At 41.9% G+C, this 25,509-nt stretch overlaps 1 protein-coding gene across 10 annotated transcripts in view; it reads left to right on the top strand.

Annotated features, from left to right (window-relative positions):
- The window catches only part of LOC140742191 (palmitoyltransferase ZDHHC3), a 111,519-nt gene that overhangs the window by 37,236 nt on the left and 48,774 nt on the right, over positions 1–25,509 (top strand). For all 10 annotated transcript variants that reach the window (XM_073072974.1, XM_073072973.1, XM_073072983.1 and 7 more), the window contains exons 4-5: positions 11,229–11,353; positions 21,995–22,091. In XM_073072974.1, the coding sequence (XP_072929075.1) occupies positions 11,229–11,353; positions 21,995–22,091 (222 nt within the window). The remainder of the gene's footprint in view (positions 1–11,228; positions 11,354–21,994; positions 22,092–25,509) is intronic.

Below are 25,509 nucleotides of genomic sequence, written 5' to 3'. Positions count from 1 at the left end.
TATGTATAAATCGATATATATTTATACATTCACAAGTACGCACTAAGATACAGTATGTAACATAGTGGGAATAAAAAAATATAATTAGGCACTTAAACAGATATTTAAGTGTAATTAATTCCATATTATTAAACTAAATAATAATAATTATTATTAAAAACAAATAGTAATAATAGTGGTTGAATAATAATTTCCATGTATCTCTTCTGGTCCATTTCTTTCTAGTCCAAAATATTGTGTGTAACCCTATGTAATTTCCATCATAGGTGTTTGTATCCTAACACGTTCATGTTTGCTCCCACTCACTGACATACGTATCCAATACCTGTGCACTTACTTACTTCATTTTATAATTTTTTTCCCAAATCCTTTACTTGTGTTAATTCCTCATTTTCCAGAAATAGAACGGTGAACATTCGAACCAAGGGAGCTTACGTTAACACTATGAATAGTTGATGAGGAAAACAGTATGAACCATTAGAAGAGTCATCTAAAGTCTGCTCGCGTTGGGGTTATAAATTCGATCCATTTATTCCAAATTTGATAAAAAATTTCTTTTTGAATTCTCAGAGAGTAAGTCATCTTTTCCATTTAAAATATTTCCAAAATAAATTTATGACAATCTTCTAATGTAGGTGATGTTGGATTTAGCCGCTTTCTGGTGATTGATTTCTTACTTGCCACTAAAAGGGTCTGCAGCAGTTTTTATATCTTTCTTCTGTTCTGAAAACAATATATGCCCAAGTAGAGAGTCTCCAAGTTCAGAGGCATCTGAGTCTTAAATAGCTTAACTAATGTTCTGTGAATGCCTTTCCAATGTAAACTTAATTTAGGACAGTCCCAAAAAATATGGTAAAGATTTGCCTCCTTGGAACCACACCTTCTCCAACACGCCACATTTGTGTCTTTGTATTTTTCCTGGTATGGGGTCTTGAAGTATCTTATGTTTTTTCATCAATGTTCTCTCCAAGCCAAAGAGTTAGTTGAAGACCACTGAAAGCTGCATATTTTCCCCCAAGCCTCCTCTGAAAGTACCAACCTCACTTCTTTCTCCCACTTCTCTTTAATATTCAATCTGTTTTCATTTTTGGCATGAGAGAGGGCATTATATAATTGAGAAATTGATTTACTTGGTATTGAGCTGTAAGCTGATTTCAGAATCTTGAAAAATTCTAATTCTGCTGTTGATAAGTCTGTACATCTACAGTTCTGGTTAAAGTAGAGTTGTTCTTGAAGGTACCAAATATGAAAAAGTCATTATGTTTTAGGCCATGTTTGTCCTTCAGGTATTGAAAACTTTGTAATGCACTTTTATGTGTGAATGTGAGGTAGGTTGTAAGATCTTTCTTTGTCCATAATTCAAATTTTTATCTCCTCTGCTGGGAAGGAATTCAGTATCATAAGTGCACCATCTGAAAAGTTTTAACATATTGTAGATTCCACATGAATTAGCCACCTTCTGCCATACTTTTAGTGTGAGATTTATCCAGCTGTTTTTAATCTTTTCCGATTGGCCCATCAATCCTTCGTCCGCAATTGAAGCCTGTGGAGAAGAACTGTCGATCAATCCAAATTCTTTTTCCTTCCATCTAGCCTTGTTTTCCCCATTACACTGGTATAACAGGGTTTATCTGTGAAGCATAAAATAGTTTCTTAAGCAAGGAAGTGCCATACCTCCTCCTTCCTTCCCTAACTGTAAGGTGTTAAATTAGATTCTAGGTTTCTTTCCTTGCCAGGTAAAGTGGGAAATCCATTTGGCCCGTTCCCTGAAATGATTATTGTCTACCTCCACAGGTAAAGTCTGGAAAAAGTAAAGTAACCAAGGGAGGATATTTATTTTTATGGTATTTATCCTTGAATTTAGACTTAAAAAGGGGATTAAGATTCCATCTAAGTATATCTGCTTTTATCTCTGAAATTAATGGCCCATAATTTACCTGTGACAGTGTTGAAAGATCTTTTGGCAGTGTTATTCCTAAATATTTTAATGATTTAGCTTCCCACTTAAGATCATATGTATCCTGCAGTTTTTTGGATGCTGTATAATTTAAGGACATAACCTGCGTTTTCTTTACATTAATTTTATAACCTGATATTTTCCTGAACTCATCCAACAGTGTAAACAATCCTATGAACGGTTCACTCAGAAAGACTGAGACATCATCTGCAAATAGCGCCACCTTGTGTTCAAACCCTGCCACCTTAATACCATTTACAATTTCACTCTGTCTTATTAGGTTATTAGGTTGAACAAGTTAGGTCTCTATTCATTGGAGCGTAGAAGGTTGAGGGGGGATTTGATCGAGGTATTTAAAATGTTGAGAGGGATAGATAGAGTTGACGTGAATAGGCTGTTTCCATTGAGAGTAGGGGAGATTCAAACGAGAGGACATGATTTGAGAGTTAGGGGGCAAAAGTTTAAGGGAAACACGAGGGGGTATTTCTTTACTCAGAGAGTGATAGCTGTGTGGAATGAGCTTCCTGTAGAAGTAGTAGAGGCCAGTTCAGTTGTGTCATTTAAGGTAAAATTGGATAGGTATATGGACAGGAAAGGAGTGGAGGGTTATGGGCTGAGTGCGGGTAGGAGGGACTAGGTGAGATTAAGAGTTCGGCACGGACTAGGAGGGTCAGAATGGCCTGTTTCCGTGCTGTGATTGTTATATGGTTATATTAGTTGGGCTAAAGGTTCAATGTATAGTGCTAAGAGGAGAGGGGAAATTGGTCATCCCTGTCTAGTTCCTCTCTAAAGTAAAAGAATCAGAGAGGTCCCTGTTTATCTTAATTCGAGCTGTAGGGCTGGCATAGAAAGTCTGGATTACTTTAATAAACTTTTCTTGAAAGCCAAATCTTCCTAACACTTTGTATAGGAATACCCATCTAACTGAACCAAAAGTTTTCTCAGCGTCTAATCCACTACCATTGTCTCTGTCCCGTTCTTAGTAACCTGTTCTAGTATGTGTAAAGTTCTCCTTAGGTTGTCCTGAGTTTGTCTTTGCTGGATGAATCCAGTTTGGTCTAAGTGGATAAGGCCAGGTAGAAGCTTTTCCAGTCTACGAGCTAATATAGATGTAAATAACTTGTAATCCAAATTAAGGACACTGACTGGCCAGTAATTACCGCATTCTAGTTTATCTTTACCCTCTTCAAGAATAGCTGAGATAATCGCCTTTCTCCAGGAAGGTGGAATTTTTACTCTCTGTAAGATCCAGTTAAAGGTGTTAAGTAATAATGGAGCTAACTGTGACTTCAGCGATTTGTACCACTCTGAGGTAGACCCATCAGAGCCTGGGGACTTTCCGGCCTTTAACCTAGAGATGGCCATATTCAATTCTTTGGCAGTTACTGGTTCTAATAAATATTCATCTTGTAAGTCTGTGAGCTTGGGTAGTCCTAAAGAATTCAGGGAAGTGTCTATATGGGACTTATTGGAGGCTTGGGCCTGAGAGTACAGCTCTCGATAATATGTTTCAAAACTCTCTTGAGTTTTCCCTATTGTACTCTCAACAAGCTTTGTTTTTGGATTCTTTATTCTTTGAATTGTATTGTCTGCTTGTTGCTTACATAACTTATATGCTAATAATCTAGCTGATTTACCTCCTACTTCATAATTCTTTTGTCTCAGGTAAAGAAAATTTCTTTGAGTTTCCAATGTATAAATTTTATCAATTTCACTTTGCAATTTCTTAATTTCCTGTTTTAAATTAGAATTAATTTTGTTACTATCTACAATTTGAAGTTGTTTTAATTTTCCTTGAAGGTCTGATAATTTTTGTGTTTGAATTTTTTCATGTGAGTAGTAATGGAAATAATTTTTCCTCTCAGTACAACTTTGAAAGTATCCCATAAGATCACTGGTGATGTTTCTCCCGTGTCATTAAGGTCTAGGTATTCTTTGATTTCTCCCCTTAATCTCTCCATTACTTCTGGGTTATTGAGTATATGTGAATTTAACCTCCATAGTGTTTTCCTCATTTTCCTTTCCAGATTTAGAGACATAGAGACTAGGCTATGGTCCGACAGATCAATTGTTGCAATGTTACACTCTTTTATCCTGAATCTATCTATGTTAAATATTTTTAAAAAGTCTATCCTTGAGTAAGCTGAATGAGGGGAAGAGTAATATGTATAGTCTCTACTAGTGGGGTGTAATCTATTATTCCCAACTCCTCCTTCAATAATTTCACTTTCCTAGTCAGAGGTTTATTCTGAATAACTGTTCCTGAAGAATCTAATGCAGGGTTTAACCTAATATTAAAATCCCCTCTGCAAATTACTAACCCTTGAGAGCTGGCCATTAGGTCAAAAATGTGTCTCTAGAATGACCATTCACTACCTGGTGGAGCATAAACATTCAGAAATGTTATTTCAGTCCCTTCTATTCTTCCTGTAATCTTTACAAATCATCCATCCTTGTCTTTAATCTCTGAAATATGTTCATAGTTAAGAGCACTCGATATTAAAGTAGCTGCTCCTCTTTTGTGGCTCAGTTTATATGATGAATAAAATACATGCTTAAAGCCCATACTTTTTAATTTTGCATGTTCAGATTGGCTCATGTGCGCTTCCTGAAAGAAAGCTATTTGTGCCCTCTCTTTTTTCAATTTAGACAATCTTATTTCTCTTAATTGGATTCAAAACGTCATTAACGTTATAGGAAATTATTTTTACAGGTTCAATTTGCATTTTTCTCCAGTAGAAAAGAATACACTCTCCTTTTCTAAACAAACAATAGGCAATCCCTTCTCAACAGTAAACCAGAACATAAAACCAAACCCTAAGCATTTTTGAACGTAGAACATTTGAAAATTTTCCCCGACTTCCAACAGTGAGGTCTGAGCACTGACCCGTCTCAGCTCAGAGGGGTAATCTCTATCTTCACCCTGTGTTAGAGGGCCCTCCGCAGTGTGAGCAGTCATAGAGAATTCTCTCCTTTTTATGTCTTGACCATATTGCTATCATTCAAGTTATTCCATATAGTTTATTTTCAGTTATCAGCTTTAATTTTATCTTTAAGTCCGATATACTCTTTTCAGTCATTAATCTGTACTCTATGTTCGCATCTGAATACTTGCAGCTTTTCCGACACTCTGGTTCGAGTGCAGCGTCCTCGCCACACTGGCTGCCATGGCTTCTGCCGAATCCTCTCCAGTTGGGTGATACCCTTTATGGGTAGTCCCTGGTCCGCCAGCTCTCCAACGTTGCCTCCTCCACTGTAGCGTAGGTTTTTGTCCCTTCGTCGTAAAAGACTCTGAGCAGAGCTGGATACAGGGTCTGGAATCTGATGTTGTTTTCCTTCAAGACCCTGCGTATTCCTTCCGTCTGGCCAGGATCCCCGGTGCGTAATCGTGGTTAAAGTTGATTTTACAGTTGCTCCACATAAAGCCTTTCTTTTGCCATGCCAGTTGAAGCACTTCCTCCTTCGTTCTTTAACTGAGAAATCTGACTAGAATCGATCTGGGCTGGGCATCTGCTGGGGGCTGTGGTGCTAACGCGCGCTGGGCCCCTTTGTAGGTCTTTTGCATCTGGTATGTCAAGGTTCTCTCTTAAGCAGCTTCTCCACGAAGGGAATCACCAATCCGGGTTTACCTCAGCTCGTTCGGGAACTCCGTAGACCCTCACATTTCCCTTCTTGGGTTATTAGTTTCCACTGGAGCTGCTCTTGTAGTTTCTGCTACCACTTCCACTGCGTTTTGCAGCCTCCCCTCAGTCTCTATCATCCTTCATCGAACCTCAGATTCGTTTTTACTATTTTTCCTTTAATACCTTCCAGCTGTTTGTTGTTATCTTGTCGGAAATCATGAATTTCTCTGAGAATCAAAGTCAGGTTCACTGACTCTTCCTCGTCTCCGTCCTAGCTAGCCGTGGGGAAGCTAGCCCCCTAGTGTTGCTGTCACTCGTATTTATCAGCATTCTGAGTGGACTTTTACTCTCATACTTGGACATCATCCTTTCCCCTTTTGTTGATACAGTTATATGATGCTAAGTATTTGTCTAATTTTGCCTTTGGGGCAGTTTACGTTCTTTTTCGTCGAGAGACCTTTCCCTGCACTGCCATTTCCTTGGTGACCCAGAAGTCCTCTCCCGAGTCCTCAGATCTAAACCCTGGAGCAGCTCACAGCCCCAAAGTCTCGCTTATCTGTTAATCATTTTAGTGGGCACAAGACACAGCAGCCGGAGCAGTCCTCATATCCTCAGCACCATGGAAATGACCATGGTGGACAGCAAGTGAAATCGGCTTTCGTCCCAACCGACATCCTGTGTTTTCAGTCTCTGCGCCGGCATTTAAATCGACCCAACAAAGGAACAGCAGAAGGCTCTGGTGATTGGAGAGATGAGTGAAGATCATGGAGAGTGAGCAAGATCAGCTCTGGGTTGGTGTTTAAATTGTCTAAACAGAATTGTGCCATGTGCTAGGACCCAGCAACTGTGAAGGACTCGGGGCCTACACCACGCCGTCCACTGACTTGCTTCAGGCCCAAATTTTGTTGTCCAGCCCAAAGCAGTTCTCAAACTCTTCAAATCAGCTCAGCACCCAGAGCGATCCAACCTCACTCCCGGGCTGGCTGTACGGGCATCGGAACTCCACCTGCAAAGATTCTTCAACATGGAATCTCAGTGCATCCCTCAAATTCTCTTTGCCATCACTTGCCCCTTCACTATTTGCAGCAATAATTTAACACAATTTACCACAGGAAAGGTAATTTTAGTGATGTTTTTAGTTGAATTTCTTATCTTTTTGACTACCAGAAACTGTTGCACATGTTCGGTAGTGCCACCTTAACCAAAAGAAGAGCCCCTGGAGCAAAGGAAACTTAGCGAGTCTCTCGCATGTACAGTCCTTACTGAGGCGTGTGGAAGCAGAACCCTCTGCCGTGATGCACAAGGCAACCAAAGGGAAAGAGTTGCTGCATCCCTCAAACAGGCCAGTCAATGACCTGCATGGTGGAAGCAATGTTCAACTGGCAAGTAAACTTCACTTTCCAGTATGTCACCAAAGACTCAGAATTCTATAGGAGTACTGTGGGGAGCATCCCCATCTGGTCTGGAGCCAACGATCAGAAAAAGCTGCAGAAAATGTAAACTCTACCTACTCCATCATGGGCACAAGTCTCCCCAAAATCTCCAAAGGCGATACCTTAAATGCGACCCCAATTACACAGGACATGCCCTCGGGGGAGGGGGAGGGGAACCAGAGTGTTAGAGCAGATGGTGAAGTGGAGGAGGATAAAGGTCATGTGAGGACTGCTTGTGTGGACAGAAATCAAAGGTTTGTATGTGATAGAAATGTTCTCAGGTGCCAAACTGAAGAGACTGGGGAAGAGGCGTTTGGCCTCTTGGGCAAGATCAGCTCTGGGTTGGTGTTTAAATTGTCTAAACAGAATTGTGCCTTGTGCTAGGACCCAGCAACTGTGAAGGACTCGGGGCCTACACCACGCCGTCCACTGACTTACTTCAGGTTCTCAAATAGAGAAAGATAGGAGACAGTGTGTGAGGGAGGATAGACAGGTGATAGAGAAGGGACGTGCTCAGACCGAAGGTTTGAGATGTGACTATTTTAACGCAAGAAGTGTTGTGAACAAAGCGGATGAGCTTAGAGCGTGGATCAGCACTTGGAGATGTGATGTGGTGGCCATTACAGAGACTTGGACGGCTCAGGGACAGGAATGGTTACTTCAAGTGCTGGGTTTTAGATGTTTCAGAAAGGACAGGGAGGGAGGCAAAAGAGGTGGAGGCGTGGCACTGTTGATCAGAGATAGTGTCACAGCTGCAGAAAAGGTGCGCAGGGATTGCTTACGGAGTCTCTGGGTGGAGATTAGGAACAGGAAGGGGTCAATAACTCTTACTGGGTGTTTTTTATAGGCCGCCCAATAGTAACAGGGATATCAAGGAGCAGAGAGGGAAACAGATCCTGGAAAGGTGTAATAATAACAGAGTTGTCGTGATGGGAGATTTCCCAAATATCGATTGGCATCTCCTTAGGGCAAGGGGTTTAGATGGGATGGAGTTTGTTAGGTGTGTTCAGAAAGGTTTCTTGACACAATATGTAGATAAGCCTACAAGAGGAGAGGCTGTACTTGATCTGGTATTGGGAAATGAACCTGTTCAGGTGTCAGATCTTTCAGTGGGAGAGCATTTTGAGAATAGTGATCATAATTCTATTTCCTTTACAATAGCATTGGAGAGAGTTCGGAACAGACAAGTTAGAAAAGTGTTTAATTGGAGTAAGGGGAATTATGAGGCTATCAGGCAGGAAGTTGGAAGCTTAAATTGGAAACATGTTCTCAAGGAAAAGTACAGAAGATAAGCACAAGGTACACTGCAGATGCTGTGGTCAAAGCAACACGTACAACACGCTGGAGGAACTCAGCAGGTCGGGCAGCATCCGTGAAAATGAGCAGTCAACGTTTCAGCCCGAGACCTGATGAAGAAATGTGGCAAATGTTCAGGGAATATTTGTGTGAAGTTCTGCATAGGTACGTTCCATCGAGACAGGGAAGTCATGGTAGGGTACAGGAACCGTGGTGTACAAAGGCTGTAATAAATCTCGTCAAGAAGAAAAGAAAAGCTTACAAAAGGTTCAGAGACAAACACGAGGAAATCTGCAGATGCTGGAGATTCAAGCAAATGAGATAGGGTGCAAATTCACTCAAAATGCTGGTGGAACGCAGCAGGCCAGGCAGCATCTATAGGGAGAAGCACTGAGTCCTGACGAAGGGTCTCGGCCCGAAACGTCAACAGCAAAAAGGTTCAGAGAGCTAGGTAATGTTAGAGATCTAGAAGATTATAAGGCTATTAGGAAGGAGCTTAAGGAAATTAGGAGAACCAGAAGGAGCCATGAAAAGGCCTTGGTGGGCAGGATTAAGGAAAACCCCAAGGCATTCTACAAGTATGTGAAGAGCAGGAGGATAAAATGTGAAAGAATAGGATCTATCAAATGAGACAGTGGGGAAGTGTCTATGGAACCGGAGGAAATAGCAGAGGTACTTAATGAATACTTCAATATTCACTATGGAAAAGGATCTTGGTGATTGTAGTGATGACTTGCAGCTGACTGAAAAGCTTGAGCATGTAGATATTAGAAAGAGGATGTGCTGGAGCTTTTGGAAAGCATCAAGTTGGATAAGTTGCCGGGCCCGGATGAGATATACCCCAGGCTACTGTGGGAGGTGAGGGAGGAGATTACTGAGCCTCTGGCGATGATTTTTGCATCATCAATGGGGACGGGAGAGGTTCCCAAGGATTGGAGGGTTGTGGATGTTGTTCCTTTATTCAAGAAAGGGAGTAGAGATAGAGCAGGAAGTTATAGACCAGTGAGTCTTACCTCAGTGGTTGGTAAGTTGATGGAGAAGATCCTGAGAGGCAGGATTTATGAACATTTGGAGAGGTATAATATGATTAGGAATAGTCAGCATGGCTTTGTCAAGGGCAGGTCGTGCCTTAAGAGCCTGATTGAATTTTTTGAGGATGTGACTGAACACATTGATGAAGGAAAAGCAGTAGATGTAGTGTATATGGATTTCAGCAAGGCATTTGATAAGGTACCACATGCAAGGCTTATTGAGAAAGTAAGGAGGCATGGGATCCAAGGGGACATTCCTTTGTGGATCCAGAAATGGCTTGCCCACAGAAGGCAAAGAGTAGTTGTAGACGGGTCATAATCTGCATGGAGGTCGGTGACCAGTGGAGTGCCTCAGGGATCTGTTCTGGGACCCTTACTCTTCGTGATTTTTACAAATGACCTGTATGAGGAAGTCGGGGGATGGGTTAGTAAGTTTGCTGATGACACAAAGTTTCAGGGGTGTTGTGGATTGTGTGGAGGGCTGTCAGAGGTTACAGCGGGACATTGATAGTATGCAAAACTGGCTGAGAAGTGGCAGATGGGAGTTCAACCCAGATAAGTGTGAAGTGGTTCATTTTGGTAGGTCAAATATGATGGCAGATTATAGTATAAATGGTAAGACTCTTGGCAGTGTAGAGGATCAGAGGGATCTTGGGGTCCGTGTTCATAGGACACTCAAAGCAGCTGTGCAAGTTGACTCTGTGGTTAAGATGGCATACGGTGTACTGGCCTTCATCAATCGTGGAATTGAATTTAGGCACCAAGAGGTAATGTTACAGCTATGTAGGACCCTGGTCAGACCCCACTTGGAGTACTGTGCTCATTTCTGGTCACCTCACTACAGGAAGGATGTGGAAGCCATAGAAAGGGTGCAGAGGAGATTTACAAGGATGTTGCCTGGATTGGGGAGCATGCCTTATGAGAATAGGTTGAGTGAACTCGGCCTTTTCTCCTTGGACTGGCGGAGGTTGTAAGGTGACCTGATAGAGATGTATAAAATGTTGAGATGTGTTGATCGTGTGGATAGTCAGAGGCTTTTTCCCAGGGCTGAAATGGTTGCCACAAGAAGACACAGGTTTAAGGTGCTGGGGAGTAGGTACAGAGGAGATGTCAGGGTAAGTTTTTAAATCAGAGAATAATGAATGGGCTGCCGGGAACGGTGGTGGAGGCAGATACAATAGGGTCTTTTAAGAGACTTTTAGATAGGTACACGGAGCTTAGAAAAATAGAGGGCTATAGGTAAGCCTAGTAATTTCTACGGTAGAGACGTGTTCTGCATGACCTTGTGGGCTGAAGGGCCTGTATTGTGCTGTAGGTTTTCTATGTTTCTCATTGCTACCATTAGACTGAAGATAAACACTCAACAATTCAGGAACGGCTTCTTCCCACCACTATCACATTTCTGACTGCTACCTCACTCTGTTTTTGCTTTCGTTTTGTATTACTTATTTAATTTATTTATGTTTGTATATACTTCATGTAGTTTACAGATTTTTATCTACTGCAATGTGCTGCTACCACAAAACAACAAATTTTACTGCATATGGCAGTGAGATTAGACCTGATTATACACTTGTATGGACTAACTTCTCCATCTCCTAATCTCCAGTGAAAAATGTCCCAACCCGGTCAATCTCTCCATAAGTCAGTCCCCCAAGTCCTGGCAATGTCATCATAGCATTGAAGCAAGCTCACTCAGACAGTGGCGCTAATCTTCTCACTGTGTAGTATATCACTGATCTTTTTCCCTCAAGGTGTGGTTTCTTTTCGCTCTTATTCTTGCAGGATTACAATTATGTCATAGATATTACTATAATATATCTATAGCAAGAATTGAAGGGTACCGTTTGGAGCACTGTTTTATTGTAACTTGCTGTTTATTTGCCAGGGTGCAGTACCAAAAGGGAATGCCACTAAAGAATTCATTGAAAGTTTACAGCTGAAACCAGGTCAAGTGGTGTATAAATGTCCTAAATGCTGCAGCATCAAGCCAGAGAGAGCACATCATTGCAGGTAAAAACAACAATGAAGTCATATAATGTCAAAATCTCCTTGTCAGGATTAACAGGTCTCATTCATTTCACTTATAAACAGATTCATCAATTGCAAAAAAAAAATCTATATAGAATATAATTGTGAGGAGGAAATAGCATTTGAGTGGCACTAGTTTGGGGAATGTAAGGCTCAGCATATGAGGAGCATTTGACATCTCTGGGTCTGAATGTGAAGGATAGCCTCAAAATAAAGAGATCTCTCTTTAAAATAGATAAAGCAGAACTTTTTTAGCCAGAGAATGGTGAATCTGTGGATTTTATTGCCACAGACAGCTGTGGAGACCAAGTCATTGGGTATAATCAGAGGTTGATAGGTTTTTGAATAGTAAGTGTCAAAAGTTACAGGGAGAAGGCAGGAGAATGGGATTGAGAGGGATAGTAATTCAGCCATGGTTGAATGATGGAGCAGACTCACTGAGCCAAATGGCCTCATTCTACTCCTGTATCTGATAGTATTATAGTATTTAAGACAGATTGACTATTCCTTAGTTATTCAGCTATTACTGAATGAGAGAGTAGACTCGATAGGCTGAATGGCTAAATTCTTATGGTCCAAGGGCAAAATTGAATTTGGCTCACTAATGCGTGGCTGCAGCTTCTCTGACTGTGCCAATATGTTGCTTAAATTACCTTTTCCAACAATGATACCTGCCTTCTTGTTTGCTTCTGAGATTTGTAGTACCAATGGCAATTATCTTCAGGCACTGGAGAAATGCCTCAACGCCATCTATACTGTTTCCACAAAATATACTACATTTATTGAAATGATGAACACAGCAACATTAATGGCCTTTCCCAGATCATTATTCCTGGTTCACTCCATTTGAGGCCATGTTGGTCACATGCACAACACCAGACTCCTGCTGCAGAAACACTATTCAAAGATTTATCACGGGTAAAGTTACCAGACAGACAACAGTTTCAAGGGCATTTCCCTAAAATTGTCATCACAGGTGGTGAAGAAGGCTTTTGGCACACTGGGCTTATCATTCAGGGCATTGAATATAGATGTTGGGATGTTATCTTGTAGGTGAGGAGTCTGCATTTGGAGTATTGTGTTCAGTTTCGAACACCCTACTGTAGGAGATGTCATTAAGCTGCAAATAGTGCAAAGGGGATCTATGAGGATTTTGCCAGGCCTAGAGGGGCTGAGTTATGGACTGTTTTCATTGGAGTATAGGAGAGTAAGGAGTGATATATTGAGGAATATAAGATCATGAGGGGCTTTAATGGTGTGAATGCACAGAATCTTTTTTTTCCAGGGTTGGGAATTGAGAAGAGGGGAAAGATTTGATAGCAATCTGAGGGGCATTTTTTTCACCCTATGGAATGAGCTGCCAAAGGAATTGGTTGAGGCAGGTACATCAACATTTAACAGGTATGTGCATAGGAAAGATTTGGAGAGATATGGGCCAAGCAAGGGCAAATGGAGCTAGCTCAGATAGGAATAGTAGTCGGCAAGGACTAGTTGGGCTGGTGCTTTTTTCCGTACTCTGAACATGGTTTTGTGGCTGCACAGTATTAAAACATACTTAAGTAATTACAAAAATTTCAAAGGGACCTCGTATGCAAATGATACGTTGCATATTTAGAAAATGTGCAAAGAATACAATTCAACATAGACCAGTTGCAGATATGGGTTATGTCAGTGAGCAAAACCACCAGCAGCTAAACCAACTAAAGAGGTTTGCAGCTTAAGGAAGTGACTCAGAAGTTTATGACATTGCAATACATTAGAGACAGAAAAATTGGTACTTTTTCTTTGAGAGATTATCATGAGCTTTATTTTAAACTGTTTTGGGATTAGTCATTGGCCAAGGATTGAAGGGTGTGAGGTAAATCAAACTGGTCAGGTGTGATCGTATTCTAATGAAGTATGCTAACTACTTCTGTTTGATCTGTGTCTTTCCATTGACATATCAATCGTGTCTCAATTTTTCTCTTAATATTCCATACTATGCAACATTAAATTTACTAATTCACTAACCTCTTCCACACCAAACTTCATGCATTACAACACCTACTTAGTACTGCTCAATTAAAGTTTGAGTCTAACACACCTATCTTTGTCTTTAATGGGCCCTGCTCCTACCCTTGCCTTTTCCTTAATCTTGTCTGCCAGTGATATTTTTTATCCCCTGTTTACTTTCCTAATTATTTTTAAAGGATCTTCCCCTTTTCACTTCTGCTTATACTTCATTTTTTAACCTAGTGATCAATATCCCCTGACTTACAGAATTCCTTGTTCTTGCTGTCCTTTCTCTCTTGCGAATATATCAGCTACCTATATGTAACTGCTTCCAGATTATGATGTTGAAATCAACCTTTTTCCCAATAATTTCCATGCTACTAAAACTGCAAAAAACAGTAGGCCGCCTGAAACCTCTAGCATGGATGAAAAAGATTAACGTTACAGTAAACTGGGAGGTAATATAAATTTAGGTTGTAAGAGCTTCTACAAGTAGAGAAGAAGAGTGCAGAAAAAGAGGATGCTTGTCTCTGAGCTTGGGCGAGAATTAATGTGAAATAAAAGGCAGAAATTTTATATCAGTCTTTACAGCAGCAAAGATGGAAAAAACACAGCAGGTAATCAGAAAATTGGTGAGGAACTTGGAATAGTCACAATCATGAAAGAAGGGAACAAGGGAAAATCCTGGGAACTATAGACTGATGAGTCTCATGTCAGTTGTAGGGAAATTGCTGGAGAACGTTCTTGGGGATAGGATCTTTGAGCAGTTGGAAACCTATGGCCTAATTAGGGAGAGCCAGCATGGCTTTGTACTTAGCAGGTCGTACCTTACTAATGTGGTTGAGTTTTTTGACAAGATGACGAGAGAGATTGATGAGGGTTGTCTACGTGGATTTTAGCAAGGAGTTTGACGAAGTCCCTCATGGGAGGATAATCCAGAAGATTAAGATGCATGGGGTACGTGGCGAATTGGCAGTTTGGATTCAGAACTGGTTTGCGCAGAGAAGACAGAGGGTAGTGGTTGAAGAGGCTTATTCAAGCTAAAAGTCTTTAATTTGTGGAATTCTGCAAGGAGCTGTGCTGGGACCTCTGCTGTTTGTGATGCATATAAATGACCTGGATGAAACTGTAGATGGGTGTGTTAATTTGTGGATGATACCAAGATGGTGGAGTTGTGGATAGTGCAGAAGACAGGTAAAGAATACAACACATCATATATCAGTTACAGATATGGGCAGACACATGGCAGGTGGAGTTTAACCCAGATAAATGTGAGGTGATGTACCTTGGTAGGGCAAATGCAAGGAGACTGTTAAAGAGCAAGATGCTTAACAGTGTTGCTAAGCAGCGAGATCTTCAGTTCCAAGTTCGTAGCTCCTTGAAAGTGGCTGCACAAGCTGATAACGTGACTAAGGCTGACGGAATGCTTGCTTTTATTAGTTGAGGCATTGAGTTCAAAAGTTAGGAGGTAACGTTGAAACTTTATAAAGCTCTGGTTAGGCCACATCTAAAGTATCGCATACAGTTTTGGTTGCCATTCTATAGGAAGGGTGTTGACCCTTTGGAGAAGATGCTACCTGGTTTAGAGGGCATAGGCTAACATGGGAGTCTGGACAAACTTGGGTTGTCTTCTCTGGTGCACTGGAGGCTGAGGGGAGATCTGATAGAGGTTTACAAGTTTGAGAGGCATAGGGTGGACAGAGCATGTGTTTCCTAGGATTGTAAGATCTAATATCAGAGAGCATGCATTCAAAGTGGGGGGGGGGGGGTAGATTCAAGGGGATGTGAGGGCTAAGTTTTTTACTCAGTTGTGGATGGCTGGAATGTGCAGCCTGGTATGTTGGTAGATGTAAATACATTAGAAGCTTTTAAGAGATGTTTGGATAGGCACATGAATGTAAGGAAGATGGAGGGATATGGAGATGGTATAGGTGGGGGGGATTAGTGTTTGGGTGTTTCTGATTTGCTTTTTCACTGGTCTAGCACAGCATTGTGGCTGAATGGCCTCTTCATGAGCTGTGTTCGAAAAGTATGAAGGAATGCTAATGGGACAAACCCTTTAGGATGTTCCGATAGTAGACGCGTTCACAAAATCCCCTATTCTGGAGGTATTCCAAGGGATTGTCAGTTTGTAACTTTACATTCACTGTTCTCAAAGGGAGAGGGTAGAAGCAGGGTATTGTAAGTTGAGGGAACACTTGAACTTGGAATGTACAGCAAATCATGTTATGCTTAGGCAGATTTGATATGGTTGACTGAGAGAAGTGTTGTTTTTGAGGGTGTAACTAAGTGAACCTGGCGTATCTGGATTCCAAAAGGCATTTGATAAGGTGGCAGATCATTACACAATACAAGGGCTTTGATGTTGATGGTAAAGTATTAACTTACATGGTAAAGACAGAAAAGATTAGAGATCAGGTTAGCAAGCTCTAAATAATGAATTGGGGATCAGTGTGGGAACCATTAATGATGACTAGGATGAAGTGACTGAGTGCATACCCAAGTTTGGTAACACAAAGAAAAGTGGGGAAATTGTGAAGAATCTGTAAATGCGTTGTGTGAGTAGGCAATGTTCTGGCAGATGGTATAAGTATGTGGAAATTTAAGAGTATTCATATTGGTAAGAAGAATGAAAATCAAAAACCAAAATATTATTTGCCTTGTCAACTAAGAACACAGAACAGGATTATACAGGAGCAGGCCCTATGCCCGTAAAATTGTGCCGAATTAATGAAGCTCATCCCTTCTGCCTGAATGTCGTCTATATATTCCTCGATTTGCTGCACATTCACACAGAAAACCTAAAGCACAATACAGGCCCTTCAGCCCACAATGCTGGGCCAAACATGTACTTTAAAAATTAACTAGGGTTACCCATAGCCCTCTGTTTTTCTAAGCTCCATCTACCCATCTAGGAGCCTCTTAACAGAACCTATCATATCTGTCTCCACCACCGTTGCCGGCAGCCCATTCCACACACTCACCACTCTCTGCGTTTAAAAAAAAACTTACACCTGACATCTCCTGTTACCTACTTCCAAGCACCTTAAACCTGTGTCCTCTCATGTTAACCATTTCAGCCCTGGGGAAAAAAGCCTCTGACTATCCACACAAACAATGCCTCTCATCCTCTTATACACTTCTATCAGATTACTTCAGATCAGAAACTTTGTCACATGGTGCGAGCAAAATCATCTACAGCTTGATGTGAAAAAGACTAAGGAGCTGGTGGTGGACCTGAGGAGGGCTAAGGCACCGGTGACCCCTGTTTCCATCCAAGGGGTCAGTGTGGACATGGTGGAGGATTACAAATACCTGGGGATATGAATGGACAATAAACTGGACTGGTCAAAGAACACTGAGACTGTCTACAAGAAGGGTCAGAGCCATCCCTATTTCCTGAGGAGACTGAGGTCTTTTAACATCTGCCGGACAATGCTGAAGATGTTCTACGAGTCTGTGGTGGCCAGTGCTACCATTGTGTGCTGGGGCAGCAGGCTGAGGGTAGCAGACACCAACAGAATCAACAAACTCATTCGTAAGGCCAGTGATGTTGTGGGGGTGGAACTGGACTCTCTGAAGGTGGTGTCTGAAAAGAGGATGCTGTCCAAGTTGTATGCCATCTTGAACAACGACTCCCATCCACTCCATAATGTACTGGTTAGACACAGGAGTACATTCAGCCAGAGACTCATTCCACCGAGATGCAACACTGAGCGTCATAGGAAGTCATTCCTGCCTGTGGCCATCAAACTTTACAACTCCTCCCTCGGAGTGTCAGACACCCTGAGCCAATAGGCTGGTCCTGGACTTATTTCCACTTGGCATAATTTACTTATTATTATTTCATTATTTATGGTTTCATATTGCTATATTTCTTCACTATTCTTGGTGGTGCGGCTGTAACAAAACCCAATTTCCCTTGGGATCAATAAAGTATGTCTGTCTGTCTGTCTTCTCATCCTCCGTTGCTCCAAGGAGAAAAGGCCGAGTTCACTCAGCCTGTTCTCATAAGGCATGCTCCCCAGTCCAGGCAACATCCTTGTAAATCTCCTCTGCACCCTTTATGTAGTTTCCACATCCTTCCTGTAGTGAGGTGACCAGAACTGAGCACAGTACTCCAAGTGGGGTCTGACCAGGGTTCTATACAGCTGTAACATTACCCCTTGGTTCCTAAACTCAATCCCATGATTGATGAAGGCCAATGCACTGTATGCCTTCTTAACCACACAGTCAACCTGTGCAGCAGCTTTGAGTGTCCTATGGACTCTGACCCCAAGATCCCTCTGATCCTCCACACTGGCAAGAGTCTTGCCATTAATATTATATTCTGCCATCATATTTGACCTACCAAAATGAACCACTTCACACTTATCTTGATTGAACTCCATCTGCCATTTCTCAGCCCAGTTCTGCATTCTATTGATGTCCCGCTGTAACCTCTGACAGCCCTCCACACTATCCACAACATCTCCAACCTTTGTGTCATCAGCAAACTTACTAACCCATCCCTCCACTTCCTCATCCAGGTCATTTATAGAAATCACAAAGAGAAGGGGTCCCAGTACAGATCCCTGAGGCACTCCACTGGCCACCAACTTCCATGCAGAATATGACCTGTCTGCAACCACTCTTTGCCTTCTGTGAGCAAACCAGTTCTGGATCCACAAAGCAATGTCCCCTTGGATCCCATGCCTCCTTACTTTCTCAGTAAGCCCTGCATGGGGCACCTTATCAAATGCCTTGCTGAAATCCATATACACTACATCTACTGCTCTTCCTGCATTAATGTGTTTGGCCACATCCTCAAAAAAAATTCAGTCAGGTTCGTAAGGCATGACCTACCTTTGACAAAACCATTCCTAATCATATTATGCCTCTCCAAATGTTCGTAAATCCTGCCTCTCAGGCTCTTCTCCATCAACTTAACAATCACTGAGGTAAGACTCACTGGTCTATAATTTCCTGGGCTATCTCTACTCCCTTTCTGGAATAAGAGAACAACATCAGCAACCCTCCGATCCTCTGGAACCTCTCCTGTCCCTATTGATGATGCAAAGATCATTGCCAGATGCTCAGCAATCTCCTCCCTCACCTTCCACAGTAGCCTGGGGTATATCTCGTCTTCTCCCGGTGACTTATACAACTTGATGCTTTCCCAAAGCTCCATCACGTTCTCTTTCTTAATGTCTATATGCTCAAGCTTTTTATTCCACTTGAGTCATCCCTACAATCGCCAAGATCTTTTTCCATAGTGAGTACTGAAGCAAAGTATTCATTAAGTACCTCTGCTATCTCCTCTGGTTCCATACACACTTTTTCCACTGTCACACTTGATAGGTCCTATTCTCTCATGTCTTATCCTCTTGCTCTTTTCATACTTGTAGAATGCCTTGGGGTTTTCCTTAATCCTGCTCACCAAGGCCTTCTCATGGCCCCTTCTGGCTTGCCTAATTTCATACTTTTAAGTTCCTTTCTGCTAGCCTTATAATTTTCTAGATCACTATCATTAACTAGTTTTTTTGAAACCTCTGTAAGCTTTTCTTCTGGACTAGATTTTCAACAGCCTTTGTACACCACAGTTCCTGTAACCCTACCATCCTTTCCCTGTCTCATTGGAACGTACCTATGCAGAACACCACGCAAATATCCCCTGAACATTTGCCACATTTCTGCCGTACGTTTACCTGAGAACATTTTTTCCGAATTTTTGCTTCTAAGTTCCTGCCTGATAGCTTCATATTTCCTCTTACTCCAGTTAAACTCTTTCCTAACTTGTCTGTTTCTATCCCTTTCCAGTGCTATGGTAAAGGAGTTAGAATTGTGATCACTATCTCCAAAATGCTCTCCCACTGACAGACCTGACACCTGACCAGGTTCATTTCTTAATACCAGATCAAGATCCTCTTATAGGCTTATCTACATATTGTGTCAGGAAACCTTCCTGAACACACCTAACAAACTCCACCCCCTCTAAACCCCTTGCTTCCACCACAACAACCCTGTTATAATTGCATCTTTCCAGAATCTGTCACCCTATCTGTTCCTCAATTTCCCTGTTACTATTGGGTGGTGTATTTTTTAAAAAAAACACCCAGTAGAGGTATTGATCCCTTGCTGTTCCTAACTTCCACCCACAGAGACTCAGTAGACAATCCCTCCATGACTAACTTCTTTTCCGCAGCTGTGACACTACCCCTGGTCAGCAGTGCCATGCCCACCTCTTTTGCCTTCATCCCTGTCCTTTCTGAAACATCTAAAGCCTGGCACTCTCTAAGCCATTCCTGCCCCTGAGCCATCCAAGTCTCTACAACATCATAGCTTCAAGTACTGATCCACGCTCTAAACTCATCTGCTTTGTTCATGATACACTTTTCAGTAAAATAGACACTTCTCAAACCGTCAGTCTGAGTGTGTCCCTTATGTGCCTGTTGTAGAGTCTTGTCCAAAATGGACATGTCCCATCGACTATTATCCTCTATCTTCTATGGGTAAGCCAATTCTGACTTTAGACAACCAAGTCGCTGCTAGATCCCATGCACCTTAATCTTCTTGATGTGTCTACCAAAGGGATTACTAAAATCCAAGTAGGCAACATCCAATGCTCTACCTTCACCAATCACATCTGTCATCTCTATTAAAACTCAATCAAGTAGTAAGACATGACCTATCCTGCACCTAATCAAGCATGGTTTTCCAAATGTTTGCAAATCTTATCCCTAAGAATCCTGTCTAATAATTTCCAGAATTATCCTAATTCCCAGGATTATCCTCATTTCCCTCTTTGAAACTTAGTCAGCTCCATCAAACTGCCTCAAGAAGGCAACAAACCATTTAGAACAGAGGTCCCAACCTGGGATCCATGGCATAAAGAAGGTTAGAAACCCCTGATCTTGAAAAATATACTCTTTTTCATTGCTGCTATTAGTAAAGAGGTGCAGGAGCTTAAAGACTTGAATGTGGAGCATAGAACAGTACTGCACAGGCCCTTAGCCCATGATGTTGTGCTGACCTTTTAACCTACTTCAAGATCAATTTGACTCTTCCTCCCACATAGCCATCCATTTTTCATTCATGAATGTGCTTTTCTAACAGTGTCTTAATTGTCCCTAATGTATCTGCCTCTGCTATCACTGCTGACAGTGTGTTCCACATACCTACCACTTTGTGTAAAACAAAAACCTATCTAACATACTGCTATATTTTCCTCATAACATCTTAAAGTTATACCCTTTTGTATTAGCCATTTGCATCCTGGGAAAGTCTTTCTGTCCACTCGATCTATGCTTATCATCTTGTACACCTCTATCAGGTCATTTCTGAATCCTCCTCTCCAAAGAGAAGGGATCTAGCTCAACCTATCTTCACAATACATGCTTTCTTATCCAGGCACAATACTGGTATAAATCTTCTCTGTACTCTCTCTAAAGCTTTCTCACCTTTCCTATAATGTGAACAGAAATGAATGCAATATTCCAAATATGGTCTGCCAGATTTTTATAGAGTTGCAGCATTACCTCATGGGTCTTGAACACAGTCCCTCTAATAATGAAGGCCAACACACCATATGCCTTCTTAACCAACCTAAAAAAACCCTGCAGCATTGAAACTGTTAAAGATCTATTGAGGTGAACCTCAGGATCCCTCTGTTCCTCCACACAGTTAAGAATCATGCTATTAACCTTGTACCCTGTCTTCAAGTTTGATCTTCCTAAGTGAATCACTTCACACTTTTCCGTTGAACTCCATCTGCCACTTCTCCAGCCCATCCCTGCGTCCTAACAATGTCCCTTTGTAACCTATGATAACCTTCTACATAAGATGTAGGTCATTTGGCCCATCAAGTCTGCTCCACCATTTCATCAAGGCTGGTGTATTTTTCCTCTCAGAACCAATTTTCTGCCTTCCTCCTTGTATCCATAACACAGCCAACTTTGTGTCAACTGCAGACTTACAAACTCGCCCTTCCACTTTCTCCTCCAAGTCATTGATTAAAATCACAAAGAACAGGAATCCCAGAACAGATTCCTGCAGAACACCAGTGCTTACTGACCTCCAGGCAGAATGTGCTTCATTTATTAATACCTTCTACCTTCTGTGGGCAAGCTAATTGAGAATCCCTTCAAGTTTCCCTGGATTCCATGCTCCTAACTTTCTGAATGAGCCTTCCACAAGGAACATGCCTTAGTAAAATTTCTATATACCATATTCACTGCTCCATTTTCATTGGTTCAGAAACAACCTTGAGACCTTGAAGGAAAGATGAGTTGCTAGCTTAATTCTGGACTATAAATTACCCCTTGTGTGTACTTGGTAAGAGAAACTTAGGTAATGGAGGGAAAGGCATTATAAAATGGGGTACATGTAAACGGGTGCCGATCAGCATGGACCTTAGTGGGCTGAAGCCTCTGTTATGCCACCCTATATTGTGGTGAAGAGGTCTTGAATGTGGATCTATTTGCTGGCAAAGAGAAAAGGAAGACTGTGTTTAGCAGTGCTTTAAAATTAAAAATATCAATATTTTTCCAATTCAGGAATGCTAGGGTGTTGGTAATGAAGCAGGCATCATAAGCCATTTTGATTAAGTGACTCTTGTTGCTCTTTCTTCAAATGTTCAAACTTGCCTTGCAGTGTATGTAAAAGATGTATTCGAAAGATGGATCATCATTGTCCATGGGTTAACAACTGTGTGGGAGAGAATAACCAGAAGTACTTTGTATTGTTTACAGTAAGTACTGGTGATATGTGAATGTATTTCAGATCCTTAAGGCAGACTTTACTGACGGGACGTAGTCTGCGAGATTATCTCCTCGGCCTTGAGCTATACTAATTCTGTACAAGCTTCAGAATCCATAGTTAGATATTCGCTGTTGCATCCTGAGGCCTTCTGGGTTTTGATGGCATGCCCACCACCCTCCATGACTGGCTGCATAATAAGACAACCTCCTCACAGTCACGAACACAAAAACAAGCCCTTGAGCCCATCATATCCTTTTTGCTCATCTACACATATCCCACTTGCTTGCATTAATGCCTATTCAAATGCCTGTCTAAATGTAGTAATTGTATCTGATTCCACCAATATCGGTTAGAGAGTTCTGGGTCTCAACTAATGTTTCTTTTTAAAATAAAAACTTTCCTTTCAAATCTACTTCAAAACTCCTTCCTTACACCTCAAACCCATGCCCTGTATTTTTATGCTCCTAACAAGGGAAACATATTACACCTCTACCCTATATATGTCTATCATAATTTTCTATACTTCCATTGAGTCACCCCTCCATTTCCTTCACTCGAGGGAAAATGAGCTCAGCTAATCCAAGTTTAAAAATCCCCGGTATGGAAAGTCTATTACACTTGCACCTTCCTATGATTAACTTTCATTCTTATTCCTTTAATTATTGTTGATTATTGGGAAGGGTATACTATAACTCTATCGAAGAGTTACGCCCTCTCTTATTTGTAAATTCAACTGTATGGCTTCTTTGGATGTTTCATCCAGGATATTCTCTCTGTGTACTGGTGTGATATTAGCCCTGATCTGTAGAGACACCGAGTCCAAGTTACAGAGCATTGAAATAGGCCCTTCAGGTCAACTCATCCCATGCTGCCCAAGTTACGCACTTGAGCTAATGCCAATTGAGCTACCATCTGCACAAAGTCATCAAGGCAGAGAAACAACAATTCAGGGACAAGATCCACAAACTCTCCACCAACAGCACACACAGCTTATGACAAGGTCTGCACACCATCGCAGACTTCAAAGCTAAACACAGTGGAGTTTCCAACATGGCTGCCTGTCTCCCAGATGAGCTAAATCTTTTTTTACGCTTGATTTGACATTGCCAACACTGAGCCCCTGAGAGTCACTGAAGTGACCTGCAGCTTGGTCATCTCTGAGGCTGAGGTACACAGGCATTTCCAACGAGTGGACAGTCGCAGGGCTGTAGGACCAGACGGCATCCTAGGGCAGGTACTCAGTGTGCACAGTACAACTGGCAGGTGTGTTTACAGACATTTTTAATCTCTCCCCCTCCCATCCTGCTTCAAAACATTCACCATTGTCCCTGTACCTAAAAAGACCAAGGTATCATGTCTGAACGACTGGCATCCTGTCACACTCGCCTCAATAATAAGCAAATGCTTTGAGAGGCTGGTCAAGGACTACATCTGCAGCTTGCTACCACCCACACTGGACCCCCTACAATTTGCCGACTGTCACAACTGATCAACAAATGATACAATAGCCACAGCTCTTCACACCGTCCTTGTACACCTAGAGAACAGGGATGCTGATGTGAGAATGCTGTTCTTGGACTACAGTTCAGCATTCAACACCATCATTCCCTCCAGGCTCGAAGAAGTTCAGTGACCTCAGCCCTCACACTGTCTTGTGTAGCTGGATCCTGGACTTCCTGTCAGATCGCCGGCAGGTGGTAAGAGGGGGCTCCCTCACCACTGCCTCTCTGACCCTCAACACTGGTGCCACTCAGGGCTGTGTCCTAAGGCCCTCTTTTAGTCTCTGTATACACATGACTGTGTCACCACCCACAGATCTAATCTGCTAATTAAATTTAGAACATAGAACAACAGAGCACAGTACAGGCCATTCGGCCCACAATGTTGTGCCGTCCCTTAATGTTGTGCTTCCCATATAATCCTCCACCTTAAATTCCTCCATATAGCTGTCTAGTAGTCTCTTAAATTTCACTAGTGTATCTGCCTCCACCACTGACTCAGGCAGTGCATTCCACACACCAACCACTCTCTGAGTGAAAAACCTTCCTCTAATATCCCCCTTGAACTTCCCTCCCCTTACCTTAAAGCCATGTCCTCTTGTACTGAGCAGTGGTGCCCTGGGGAAGAGGCGCTGGCTGTCCACTCAGTCTATTCTCTGCAGACAACACTACACTGATTGGCCTAATCGCAAATAATAACCAGGTGGTCTACAGGGAAGAAGTCATCTCTCTGACACAGTGGTGTCAAGAAAACAACCCTCCCTCAATGTCACATAAGTAAAGGAGCTGGTTGTGGACTACAGGAGAAATGGAGACAGGCTAACTCCAATTGACATCAATGGATCTGGGGTTGAGAGGGTGAACAGTTTTAAGTTTTTTGGCATACACATCACTGAAGATCTCACATGGTCTGTACGTACTGGCTGTGTGGTGAAAAAGGCACAACAGCACCTCTTCCATCTCAGACAGTTGGGGAAGTTTGGTATGGACCCCCAAACCCTAAGAACACAAATGAGAGCATCCTGACTGGCTGCATCACTGCCTGGTATGGGAACTGTACTCCCCTCAATTGCAGGATTCTGCAGAGAGTGGTGCAGACAGCCCAGTGCATCGGTAGATGTGAACTTCCCACTATTCAGGACATTTACAAAGACAGGTGTGTAAAAAGGGCCTGAAGGATCATTGGGGACCCAAGTCACCCCAACCACAACCTATTCCAGCTGCTCCCATCTGGGAAGCGGTACCACAGCATAAAAGTCAGAACCAACAGACTCCAGGACAGCCTCTTCCACCAGGCCATCAGACTGATTAATTCATGCTGATACAATTGTATTTCTGTGTTATATTGACTTTTCTGTTGTCCATACTATTTATTATAAATTACTATAAATTGCACATTTAGATGGAGACATAATGTAAAAATTTTTACTCATGAATATGAAGGATGTCAAAAATAGTCCATTCAATTCATTTGCCTGCATTTAGCCCACTTTTTAAATATTTCCTGTACAAATTTTTTTTAGACATTGTAAATGTCTTGCCTCCACAACTTCCTCTGGTGGAGCAATAAGCTGCCAGCCCTGCCCTTCCCTCAACTGCACGATTGCAGAAACAACATAATTCCATGTGCTGATCCATGTAAAATTCAGTCAGAATTGGAAGGAGATCTCCATGCACAAAACCATGTTGACCCTTCTTAACCATTCCCTGTGTTTACATTTAAACACGAGTCCTGTCCCTCACTACTGGTGTAAACTTTGAGGTGCATAGTTGATCAGCTTATATCTACTGCTCTTTTTGATTGAGGAGCCAAGATTAGTTGACAAATCTCTGGAACCTCATCTGTAACTGGTGGAAATGCAAAAATAGCTGTCAACCCTCAACTTCTTTAGAACCATAGAACATTAC

The sequence above is a fragment of the Hemitrygon akajei genome, chromosome 20, assembly GCF_048418815.1.
Source record: "Hemitrygon akajei chromosome 20, sHemAka1.3, whole genome shotgun sequence".
NCBI lineage: Eukaryota > Metazoa > Chordata > Chondrichthyes > Myliobatiformes > Dasyatidae > Hemitrygon > Hemitrygon akajei.
The sequence above is the reverse complement of the archived record's forward strand: the minus strand, read 5'-3'. Positions and strand labels throughout refer to the sequence as shown.